The sequence below is a fragment of the Vicia villosa genome, linkage group LG7 (assembly GCF_029867415.1).
Source record: "Vicia villosa cultivar HV-30 ecotype Madison, WI linkage group LG7, Vvil1.0, whole genome shotgun sequence".
NCBI lineage: Eukaryota > Viridiplantae > Streptophyta > Magnoliopsida > Fabales > Fabaceae > Vicia > Vicia villosa.
In genome coordinates this window covers 101,763,121-101,776,495 of record NC_081186.1, presented here as the reverse complement: position 1 = coordinate 101,776,495, position 13,375 = coordinate 101,763,121, and the positions used below count along the sequence as shown (strand labels likewise).

The 13,375-nt window shown below is 34.9% G+C and overlaps 1 protein-coding gene across 1 annotated transcript; it reads right to left on the bottom strand.

Annotated features, from left to right (window-relative positions):
- Positions 1-3,217: 3,217 nt before the first annotated feature.
- LOC131616211 (uncharacterized) lies at positions 3,218-11,966 on the bottom strand. The gene is made up of 6 exons (XM_058887480.1): positions 11,332-11,966; positions 10,146-11,241; positions 9,690-9,965; positions 8,800-9,570; positions 6,933-7,504; positions 3,218-6,531 (listed from the first exon to the last, which is right to left on the bottom strand). Exons 1-6 carry the CDS (start codon positions 11,868-11,870, stop codon positions 3,453-3,455), a joined length of 6,333 nt encoding a protein of 2,110 aa, XP_058743463.1. The 5' UTR covers positions 11,871-11,966; the 3' UTR covers positions 3,218-3,452.
- Between the last annotated feature and the right edge of the window lie 1,409 nt (positions 11,967-13,375).

Below are 13,375 nucleotides of genomic sequence, written 5' to 3'. Positions count from 1 at the left end.
TGTTGTTGAGTAGCAAAACTTGAAAAAACTCGTTATTACCACAATCAAACTTATAATTAATCGAATATGAAAATAACCTAATTAAAATCCAGAAGAACACTAACAACCTTTTGGATAGCCTCATTTGTCACCCTTGGGGAAGACTTCCTTGAAGCCAAAGCGAAAGCATTAGAAGAATAGTAAGCCTGCAAAATAAAAACTAAAATAATATTAAATAATATTTCATAATTTATATTTAAAAAATATTTTCTCTCATTTCAAAGGGATTCAATAGAAAATAATTAGAAAAAAAACAATATTTGAAATGATTAGCTACTATTACAAAAAGAAAAGAAAGGTTGGTCTATGTATTGAATTCTATTAGATACAATTTGTAACTTCATAAGCAAAACTAATACTTCAGGTAAAGAATTACTAATGAGAAATCACGAATCTGAAATAGTATCGCATCTCCGGTTCAAATTTTTCTAAAGAACAACACATGGGACAGTGAAGTAATGATGCTAAATTTATTATTCATAATGAGTGACTTTAGCAATTAACTAAAAAAAGACAAATATATACTTTAACTATTAGATTAGTTTTCACTTTTATATTATCTTATTTCAAAAACCATTACTTCACTTTTTAATTTTTGAAGCAATAACGAGTTGATAACTCAACATAGTTAATTAATCTTCTAAAAGTTCAGCACAGAGGAAATTAAAGTAAAAGCAAAACAAAATGTGTTATTGACTAAGAATGACTAAAAACAACATAATCACATATAAGTAAAAGCAGGTGGAGTAAAACTAAGGAGGTTAAATATTTGTAAAATAAAATCAGTTTCAGTGGAAAGTAAAAAGTAACAAACATATTATTTCACATCCTAATCAAGATTCATGTCCTATGATAAAACTTGTGCCACCTGCATCATTTCACATACTGGTATGAGAAAGATAATAGAAGGACATTATAGTTATCAACCCAATTGGTTGCTCCAACAAACATAACGCCTTTTAACATATAATATATAATACAAAGTGATCCGTTCGCGCTACCACTAACCTTGTAGCTTAGAACCCATGTCAGTAGCTAAACACCTAGCAGTCCAATGAAGCATCAACCAAAGGATGGAAACTTATATGATCAACCACTCCAAGTCCAAGATGAGTTCCACTATGAACTCAAAATAACAGTATGAAATGCATCCTTAGCCATAGGTAACACATTATCAAAACGGCGGCGAACTCCATCATGCGAACATCTTTGTGGAGGTCATCCTTGGTTTTGCATAGGAACAGGCGCTCAAGACAGTCACTTCGCAGTAGAATAATTTGAAATACCAAGACATTCATTAATATGGTAAATATAATGATACATAACAATAGACCATAGTGGTATTTCATTCCAATAAGACAATAGGAGACAATATATGGTAAATATAATGATATACAACAACAGAATTTTGCCTAAGGCGGATATATCAATACCGTCGATGATTATTTTGCCTCCGGTAGGTTTCACCGTCAATGATTATGTAGAATTTTGTATGAATGGGTTGATTTTATCCTTGTAGTCTTCTTCATCAGTGGAATCATCAGCGGCATCCATCGCAGAAGTATAGAAATCCTTCATTGCAGTTGAAGAATATGTTGAACCATGTTTCTCATTAGAGGAAAACAATTCCATAAATCCTTGAGAATCCTTATGCATCATATAGCATTTGATTCTTGAAGTATTACCAAACCTGCACAAATGATAAAACAATAACCATAAGTTTACCAAATCTGCACAAATGATAAAACTATAACCATAAATAGCTCAAATAAGATAAACCAAACACAATACTAAGGTCTCAAAAAACACGCGGGTTGGATCAGATTCAATCGGTAATTTCGTGTCCAACCCTACCTGGTAATACATACAACAGTCAATATCTCTGAAAAATATTCATCATTAATCAAACATCTCAAATATTACAGATGCCAAAATATAGAAACATGATAAAGATTAAACTTACTTAGTAGTTGTGTCTAATCTAAGACCTTTGACGAAGTTCATGCCTTGCACTTCAAACTTCAAAGCACTACAAAATTGCTTGATGTCTCTTTATGCCTTGACACTCCAGTAATTCATTTGCTTCAAATGATTGCCCCTAAACCTGCATAAGTTATATAAACCACATCGGTACCATATTGAATTAACTTCAATTTGCATATATCCAAGTTTGAGTATTTAAATCTGATTTATTTATTTCACCAATTCAACATTCAGAATCTGAATCACAAAAAGTATTATATTATTTTTCTCTAATTTATTTATTTCAGGAAATCAACATTCTGAATTCCAAAAATTCTTATATTAAACAATATTATTGAAATAGAACGAAAGTAAAATTTATCAGAATCAGAATTGCTGAAAATTAAGAAAATAAAATAGAGTAAAATATAGAGAAAATTAAAATGATTAAAAATGATATTCATAATCCAAATCAAGCAGAATAATAGAATATAATATACCTTCACCACAACTGAGTTTGAAACACTTGAATCGAGTTTGAGTGCGCAAGAACTCAGGCAAAGTGGTTGATGGTTCAATGCTGGATAACTAAAACTTTTCACAATTGATAACCAAAATCAAACTGGTTTCTAAAACCCTATGCATCTTCTTTCATGTGTTTTGAGAATGTGTTTTGAGAATAAGAGGGATTGAACCCTATGTTAATGAGAGATGGAGAGAATGAATAAAATGAGGAGTGAAAGAGAGATTGCAATGAAAGATGAGAAGGGTTTCACTTTGTTTTCCATTTAACGGCGAATTTCGGTCGCGTTGGGTTTGAAGACCAGAGGGAGAAGAGAGATTGTTGTTGTTGACGGAAAAGAGATAGAATAAGGGAGAGAATTGTGGTATGGTCATCTTGAAGCAGAAATCAAAAGAGAGAGAAGAGGGGCAAAGTTTTTGATATGGGTGTGATTTGGAGAGGGAGAAGAGGTGAAACGGCTTGTTTCTTCCTCTTCCCCAAATCGATTTTGGTGAACGTGGTTTTGGTTGTTTTCAAGGCACAAAATCGATTTCTTAATGGTCCAAACAGTAAATACTTTGTGTATGAAGAGGAAAGGGAAGATGTTTCAGATTCTCAAAAGTGAATAATGATAACAAATAAATATAACTAAAAAAATAAAATGTTAAAATATAAAGAAGTAATAGAATTTACTATAAATAGAATGAGAAGAAATTGTGAGAATGCATAAGAGAGTGACACTTGGCAAATTTGCCAAAGAACTCATCTTGCTTTTTTATATTGTATGATAGACCAAAACAGTGATAACAGATAACAAAAGTGTAATAGCCGGAAGTAATGGAATAGATGCATATTGAAGATTGTGACTAACTTCTTACAATGAAAAATAGTACTAAGATGGAATGAAGACTAGCTCCTTACAAATTGGTAAATGAAGATACTAATATTCTCATAATAACAATGACTCTGACTGCTCAGCCACCAAACTGCTTCTTGAATGCCTCACACCATACGTCAGGTCTCCCTTTATTCTCTTCTGTGTGTGTTCACTGATTTCTTCAATCCCTTCCTCCACTCTCTTACTGCCCCCTGAGTAATTAGTTATTTTCCCTCCCAATTCCACCCCCACTTCATCATTCCTCCTTTCAATCCTTACCCCTTCCTCCCTATTTCCCTTTTTACCCCTCCACTCATACACATGCGTTAAAGGCGTATCACAAATTTTGTCCCAAGTTTCACCCGTTTGTTTCTGGCATTCTTCAACTACGAGGGGACATCCAATGATTTCTAGGGTCTGTAAGTTGGTTAGACTGGACATTCTATTGGGCAGTGATGCTAAATTGATGCAATCATGCATCTTCAGATGCTGAAGCGATGAGAGGTTGCAGATCCAATCAGGCAATACCTCTACCTCTTCACAATTATGAAAGCCAATTATTTGTAGAGAAGGAAGACACTCGGAGTTGTTCTCAAACCAAGTTTCTGTATCCCGGAATGTTTGAGATGAAAACCAATTAATATGAAGAAACTGGAGAGAAGTGAGATTTTTCATCCAATCACTCGGGATACTTTTCACATCCAGGCTCACTCCGTCAATATGCAAGGATTTGAGCATGGAAAGAGCAGGGAAGCCATTCAATGCTTCCTTGTTCAGTGTTGTTACCAATGTTTCCACACTACTATCATACAATTCCAATCCGATTTCAAGATTTGGAAAGGCAGGTATGCAAGTCAACTTCAAACATCCTATGATTGATAATTGAGACAAACGAGGAAAGGCAGGCAAGAAGAGATTTTGTGAAGAGTTAGTATTATTGAAATCATCTCCCATCTTCCTCCATCCCCTCAACTTGTAACAAAACTGCAAAGAGAGGCTCTTTAGAGATGGAAAGAACACGGAAGAAAAATCTTGTTCATAATATATGTACTCCAGTTCTTCAAGGAAACCTATATGAAGTGACTTAAGGAACGGGAGACGCTCCAATGGTGGGAGAAACTGGAGACTTCCACACAAAAAGAAAGATATTTCAACAATATTTGTCAGTGGAGAAAGCCACCTTGAAAAATTCATCCTCTTATGCTGCCAAATGCTCAGTTTTACAAATCCAAATGGTGTCTTATCTCTGGAGGCTTCCCAATCAGAGATGTGAAGGTGTCTCAAATTGATCAATTTTGATACAACCTTTGTAGAAAGCTCCACTTTTTCATTAGGTGTCAATGTTAGTGTTTGTAACAAAACAAGACTGCTCAAGGATTTGTAAAGACTTCCCAGTCCTCTACAATTTGACAAGTTAAGATATCTTAAATGTTTCATTTTTCCAATTGATCTAGAAGACTTGCTTAAAGAACAATTCGACAGCTTCAAGACACGCAACTGTTCGAATTTTGAAATGACTGACAATTCATCCTCATTCAATTCCTCCTCATCGGAAGACAGCAAAATCAAAGTTCGCAACCTGCTTCCATCAAATGAGTCTAACAAATGAACTGCATTGGCTTCCAGCGATACATGCATGGCTCTTCGTACACGGCTTTTTATTACACTGTCCAAGTGACAACAGTCACTGCCAGCTGCTTGCATTGCAAGATCATGCATTAAATCATGCATTTTGAAACTAACTATATCACCATCTTCACCCACTTTTGCATCTTGGAAAAATGACCTCATCAAGAAAATCTTCACAAATTCTTCACCAGTGTCTTCCATGAGTTCCTTTTCATTTGAGCATTGAAGATAACCCTGTGCCATCCAAAGTTGAATCAATAGATCCTTCTCGATTTCCCAATCCTTAGGAAATAAAGAGCAATAAGAAAAACATTGTCTTAACCGAGGTGATAAACTTTGGTAACTCATTTTCAAGATTGGTAGTATGATGCTTTCTCTGTGTTCGGCTAATTCCGAAAACACTCCTTGTAAGACATCCATGCATTCCGTTTCTTCACTTTTACACTGTAATAGGCCGCCCAGTGTTCTAACTGCTAGTGGAAGTCCCATGCACTTTTCTGCTATTTGTTTACCAATTGATTCAAGTTTTTGATCCACTCCATTGGTTTCATTCCTAAATATCATTTTCTTTAAAATACTCCAAGATACATCTAGAGTCAAACCACTCAAAAAATAGAGGTCGCTTGCTTCCAGTCTCTCTGCCAGACTGCTATCACGAGTTGTCATTAAAACCTTACTATCTTCAGCACCGCACATCAAATAAGTTCTCAATTGAGTCCAGTTTTCATGACTAGAATACCAAATGCCATCCAAGACTAACAAATACCTTTCACCAGCTAAATTTTCATGAAGTTTATGTTGTATGTATTCAATGGATAACTTATCATCAATTTTGCAATCGATTAATGACTCCAACATTTTCTTCACAATAGTCTTGACATCAAAGTTACGAGATACACATACCCACATTTTTTTTTCAAAATGATTTTGCACTTCCACATCATTATATACGAACTGAGCAAGAGCTGTCTTGCCTATACCTCCCATACCAACAATAGCAATGGATGATATATTTCCACGTGGTTGCCTCAAGAGATTTATAATTTCCTTTTTATCATCTTCTCTTCCAACGATATCTGATTCTAACAAAAACAAAATAGATTTGTTCCTTAAGCTGTCAGTTTGCTTAATCACCGCAGCTTTTGGGCTTAAATTCAACTTAGCTATTTCTGCCGCCACATCATCAAACATTTTTTTTATTTTTTCAAATTTAGGAACCATTGTTCGGCGAAGATAAGTATGGTTCAAAGATAATGAACGAAATACCCGTGACATCTTTTTCTTATCACCTGCATTCACTTTGTATCTCATACCTTCAATAACAAACTCATCTAGTAAGTCATCTGCAAGATGAAGCACATCTTCGAGCCTTCTTTGCACAACATAATATTGTTCCTGTTTCTCCTGTGCATCAAGGAGCTCAAATCTTAAGCATTCAACAGAGCTCTTAAGTTTTTCCAACTCATCCATAACACCATAAATCTGTCCATGTTCATGAGAGGCTGCAGCTGCAGAAGCCAACCTATTAAAACAAAAAAAGATTAGTACATTTTGACCCTTCTCTTCTTTTCTCTTTTTTATACGAATGATAAAAATATTTCTATATGCTATACATGATAGGTATCATATTTATTTAAAAAAAGAAAATTTAGTCACATGTTAAAGAGGCTTTCAGCAATAGCATATAGCAAGGCTTAATGACTTTTAGTTATAACCTATATTTGAGTTTTTTGTTTTTACATGCAATTTTTCATATTTGCAGAAAGGGTCTTAGTGAAATAGAACTTTAAATAAAACATACCAAAAAATAAAGGCCAGATGAGATGAATTTTATTATTAAAAATGAAATGTTTTGATTCAAACAACCATTTCTCCTAAATCAATTTTAAAATAATACAATCAAATGCAAAACAATTTTTCTACCTTTTGTTGCCGTAAACATCATTCCCCAAAACCTCTATCTCATCAGCTTTCTCTGATTGATTCAGAATTTCCTGGTATCTTTTACTTGTTTCATCCTTTTTATAATCACAACTCCACAAACCAAACATAGGAACAACATCATTCATCGAACCGTCTTTCTCATCAGCAGAAACTTCCATAGTAATTGACCGGTCATATAATAGATAGACAGCTGCCTTCTTAACAATCAACCCATGCCCAAAAGCTACAAATATCTCCACATTGTCGCCAGGTCCTAGATTTGATGCTACGTTCTTCCAATCTTCATCGTTAGAGGACATTATTGTATCTCGCTTGTATGTATGAACGGTGAATTTAGTGTAGTTAATTATAATAACACTGGCGAGACATTCAGCAGCCATGTTTTCAGATGTTGATGAATAAACAACACATAAAGTTATTCCCTTCATGCAGAAATCACTATCCTCAGGCACTTGAAAATGTACGGAAGATCCTTCACTTGTATAGGCTAACCAAGAAGGATAATTGTCCCCCGGAAGGAAATATTCACCAGAATCATTGGTTGTTAATCCCTGTATCAAGAGCATATGCTAACTTAATTAAGTGCTTATACTATTCAAATGGACTTTTTGTAAATGTCAATCCCAATTCCAAAAGGCTAATATGTTTAAGAATATAAATGAGTACTGCATAAAGAAAACTATAAACTAGGAAGCTAGTCGAAAGAACTAATATGCCCTCGGGGATATCCTTTTTCCCATTAAAAAAATAAATATCCTTCAACTTGTAATGAGTATTTTATAATATAAAATAATATCACATATTAGAATATATTTAATATCATAGAATATCTTTGATATTACTATGTAGGGCATATTAGTTAATATTCTAGGATCAGTTTGTAATCTTAGAAACTATTTATAATTTATTAAAACAGAGTCGCAAATCCTATCATCGCCACTTCATCAATTTAGTGTCAACGTATTCCAAATTTTGTCATGTCAAAAAAAGATATAGGTGGCACCTTTCAAAACACACCTAACAATCTTTCTTCTCTATTGAACTTATTGAGTAACTCTCACCCATACAATCATGTTCTCATTTTTCTTCCAATATTTCTCAGTTACAAAATTAATAGATCTTATCAAAATAAGCGGTTTGTTAATTGACAGATTAATTGTTTCCCCGTTGAGGTATCATTTTCTCAAAAACCTACATATTTTATTATATTTACAGCTTGGTATACTTCATAGATTTCTCATGTCTTTCCTGCTCAAAAATCATAGTTTAACAATAACAAATGTCATAGTATATCTTTGTACACAATTCCTCCTACAGATCTATGATCTTACTGCTCTATGTGAATGAAGTTTTATTTTATGAACAGTTGCAAACCAACAGGTAAATCAGAAACTTAGAGAATCCTACTATTTACTTATTTATTTTCTGCTATGTTTTCTCTTTAAGACATCAGAAGCTGTACAGTTGTCAGTAATGTAAAATACCTTGTTAGCTATGCTTTACTCCACATAATCAGTTCTAGCAAGTAAATCAATTCTTCCTAAACAGAAAATAGTAATGGTGTAGTAACATTCACTGTGGGTGGGTTCCTACTAATATTGAGAGTAAAGGAACAAGTGCACAGCAGACATTAACAGTTTCTGATCTAGTTACTGTGAGATAGTAGTTACATACAATAACACTAAAAAAAAGTTTTATAAGGGTGACAGCTAATCTAAATTATTGAGAATACAAAACTGCTTAGAAGTAAAGCATTGAGGTATATATGCTACATTATGTGGCGCTTTAGATTTAACATGTTATAATAGATAAAGGTTAGAAAAAGCCAAGAGGATAGGAAAGGAACCTGTGATATGCTCTTGCTAAGAGTATCGATAACCATGTGGAAACTTCCCATTCCAATCAAAAGTGATCTCAGGGAAAGATTTGAGATTTGTGGTGCATGTGATGTTTCCACTTCGGTAAATCTAACATCATATTGATCATCAAGAATTCTTCGTAACTCTTGAGTAAGTTGAATCTTTGAGCGGAATCGTACCCCTATTATTCTCAGTTGTAAAAGGTTGCTAACCGTTGGTGATAGAAAGCCCAAGTTATTTTTCTGTTCATTGATAGAAGCTAGATAATATGTAATGTTCCTAAATGGGGAAATATAGGGAAGAGACCTCATGGTTGGTGACATCCAAGACCAAATGAGAGAAGGAAGAACATCGCGTGAGAGTCCTTCATATCCACTTAGGGATATATAATCGATGTTCGATCTTGCTACTGAAAAGGGCACTTCTTTAACAGCTGTATTGTCTGCAATCAGCGTCACCAAGGATTCCATTTGCATTATGTCTTCTTCCAACTTGTCAAGCTTTGAACAACCCGAAAGGATGAGAGTTTCCAAAGATTTCAGTTGATACATCTTCTTTGGAAGATGGCTAAGGCTTGTACAGTCCTTCAAATTTATCAGAAGAATATTGTTGAGATCTCCAATGGATGGGTGTATTTTGGACAAAGATGGACAATCCTTCATTATGAGCTTTTCAAGATTTGGTATTTTTGAAAAGTCTGGGCCTCTTTTCAAGTATCTCGAATGACTAAGATTGAGAATTTTTAGATTCACTAGCACCTGATAGAAGATAAATGTTTAAAATAAAAATTAGAGAAAAATGGAAAATAAAATGGTGGCAACAATTATAATTAATTATAAACAACTTCTAGTTTCAAAATAAAATGTTAATACTACACCTGGGTTTTATTCCAAACTTTTTTAATATTGCTGTATTTTAAGTCGATAACAACTAGATTTCCTTGATAAAATTCATCAGGTATATAGTCCAAGGTAAATCCTCGCCAATGAAGCCATCTCAGTTTTTTAGAAAGGTTCCCATAATTTCCATTGAGGTCAACACCATCAAGTTGTAGAAGTCTGAGCTTCCTCATCTTCTTGAAAGAATTAGTATTGAAGCGAACTCTCACAGCACTTTCCAACTTCAAAACCAGTCCCTCTACAACTTTTGTTCCCTACATGTGAGGAAAACATTAAAATAAAAGGAACCCTTTTTTTTTTTGCTAGAAGCAAAGTGATGTATGAAACTATAGAATTGCAGCCTAAGCACACTTGTAAGGAACATAACAAGGCAAAACAGTTCAGAAACAAATAAAGAGTCATCTGATCTTGATAAAGGTGATTAAAGTTCTTACAGAATTTGTGGTCAAAATCTGATGTACATCCTCGTGAAACCACAATCGACTACGCTTCCCAGGCTCTATAGCTGACTGTTCGCGAACAATTTCTCTTCCCATGTCTCTTATCAAATCATGCATTCCAAGCTTGTTATTCTTCTCAATTTTTACAAGGCTCCGCTCTACAAGGACGGCTATCCCAATATCAGCCAGAAATCCGCAGCCATTTAGTATTTCCGTAACATAGGATATGTCCTTACCTATAAAGAAACAACATATATCTAGAAACATATCCTTTTCCATATCATGCATTAAACCATCATAACTTAGTCTCATTATCTTTTGCATATCACGATTAGGAATTCTGCTAAATCCAAAGAGCACATTTTTCCAATCTTCTTTTGACCGCCCATATAAGTTAGAACCAAGGACTTCAAGAGCCAATGGTAATCCTCCGCAATAAGCAACTACTTTCCTCGAGAGTTCACTGAATTGTTTCTTTGGAATAGGCTGTCTAAAAGCATGCCAGCTGAAAAGCTCAAGGGACTCATCTACCTCCATTTCCTTCATTGTGCAGACATAGTCCGCGTTAACGAGCTTAAGCAGGCCTGCATCTCTAGTAGTAACAATGAATACACTTCCTGGACCAAACAATCTAAAATTTGCACATAGCGCTTTTAGCTGTTCAAATGTGGTCACATCATCGAGTACAACGAGTACTTTAGTGTCCTGAAGATCATTGATCATCATTTCCCCTGATTCTACGCTATCTATCATCACTTTTTTTTTCTTGATATTTGAAAGTAATTGTTGTTGTAACTGAATAATCCCGTTATTTTGCTCACAAACTTCTCTAACATTTGCAATGAAACTTCTATTCATAAAACCCCAATGAATTTGATTATAGATGGATTTGGCTACGGTTGTTTTACCGGATCCACCCATTCCGCAGATCCCTATCAAGCAAACTTGGCCAGAATGATTTTCTATAATGTCAGTCACTTCTTCCACATAGGACTCCAGTCCAACTGGAAATGAGGCAATAAACAAAGATTCTCTTTGCAGCTTTCTCAAAACAGCCTCAACAATTTGCTGCACTAGTTCATCTTGATACCTTGGATTGTAATAATAACTATACAAGGTCAAAAATATGCTCCGGAAACAAACAAAAAAACCCTAAGAAACTAAAAAAATGCTGATTTACCTGTAATTAGGGACATGCCAACCAGACAAATTAGCAGCTTCGAAGAGTGCAGAGCTCCAATTTGACAACACATTTTCCATTTTTTCTTCTCCTTCCGAACGAAAGTGTACTTCTTTTGCAGTATCGCTCAAAACTTGTCCAAAATCACCCCTCTGGTGACGAACATCGGAAGGGTTAACATCATAAAATACAGGGACAACAAATTGGCCAAGAATTTTGCGGCATTCCATAATTTTTTCCAGCTCGTTAAGACACCAACTAGATTCTGCATAATTTTTGGAGAAGACAATGATAGATATACGAGCATCTTCTATTGCTCCCAGTAGTTCAGAATCCAGATCGGTTTCCTTGTGGAGGTGATAATCGATGTATGATTCGACCCCGGCTTTGGAGAGAGCAACATCGAGATCAGAAACGAAAGTTTTGCTAGTGTCTTCTCGTCTAAAATTGATGAACACGTCGTGCATGAATCGGGAATTGGAGGATAAAGAAGAAGGAGAAGGAGAGGAAGGAGGAGAAGAAAAAGAAGGAGAATCCATCAATTCGTTGGACTGAAGTCAACGCCTGAGAAGAAAATGTACAGTAAAGAGTAACAGGTTTTTTGGGATTACAACACTCTTGAATGAATTTATATATTATGGCATCTACTTTGGGTAAGTAGTTTAAGTTACTAAATGTCTTCATTCAAATAATATTCAAATAATGGATTAAGTTTTTTATTTTTTTTAAAAAAATATATATATACTCTCATCAATCAATGGATAGTCTTGATTGTTTTGGGTGGGTCAAACACTTAATAAAACCTGTCTTATATCAAATAATCTCGTATCGAAAATGTTAATCTTGTAGGTATGATGTTGTTTCATCGCATTGAAATTTGGAGACCTACACCATCATATTAGAAGAGTTATATATCTACGTGTCATCAATTTTCTAATTTTGCACTAGAATAATGGTGTCGTCTATGAGAATTGTCTTTTGATTCTCATGAAATCCTTTTTGTTGCTTGTTCAATCTAATCTCAATAAACTATTTCCTATAGTAATGGCATCTTCCAAGTCTGTTTAGATAGTTGCACATTGCAATGTCAGCGTTATGGCGGTAGCTCTCGCATTAGTCATCTCTCCCGCACAAGAGGTTTCGCATCCCCTCGCATGAGAAGCCGATCCAATCTCAGTAACTTCTCCAAATGTCTATTCTACTCAGGCTTTGTGTTCTCTACCTGTTGGATGAAGCACTTCCATAACTTGTCGTCTTTCCAACCTTTTTTAGCAATTGTTTCAAGGTAAATCCTCTAAGAAACCTCTACTACAAGCACAAGTTTCTAAACCGAAAATGTTATAGAGCATTCAACAACTTCATACCAACTTTGAAACGCAAAAAGATAATGAGTTGATCACTACCATTTACAGTTGGGTACAACAACATAATGCACATCTTATGGCTGAAAGATCCCTACGAATGGAAGAAAATCGACAAATAGCCGGATCCCAAGGTCACACACAATGAGAGGTAACACTGTGCAACAATCTTAAAGCCAGACCTCAGGTGGTTGTCAGCAACACCGCCTCAAAACATCGGGAAAATCCTAGATCACCAAAGTGTCACAATCCTCGAGCTCACCAATCTCCCTTTCATGATTTCGAAGGCGAATAAGGCATCTATACGCCCTCAAGCTCATGCCCCCTCTGACCACATGAGGAACTCGTTCTCTAAACATATTCTTGATAGTAGGATCACCAAGTTACTTAAAAAATTGTTAATATTAGATATTTACTATGGGATTGAGGATCCGAACAATCATAGTAACATGTGAACATCATGTTCGACTATCACCACACTACAAGCACGATGAAATGTAAAATGTTTGTCTTGACCTTTAAGGGAGCGATTATGATGTAGTTTAAAACCATACTTGATGGCTCTATCAACTCTTGAAAGAAACTATGTGATATATTTATGACTCAATTCACAGCTCAAAAGTGGCAGACGAAGATAATAGTCGTCTTTAATAGGATCCAATAGAAGAAGAAAGATACCTTAT

Excerpts from the sequence above, each read along its gene's own strand:
- LOC131616211 (XM_058887480.1), bottom strand. The coding sequence starts at position 11,870 with ATGGATTCTCCTTCTTTTTCTTCTCCTCCTTCCTCTCCTTCTCCTTCT. Across the intron at positions 11,242-11,331 it reads TGGCATGTCCCTAATTACAG|GTATCAAGATGAACTAGTGC; the intron begins GTAAATCAGCAT and ends TTACAATCCAAG. Across the intron at positions 9,571-9,689 it reads AAGTTTGGAATAAAACCCAG|GTGCTAGTGAATCTAAAAAT; the intron begins GTGTAGTATTAA and ends ATCTTCTATCAG.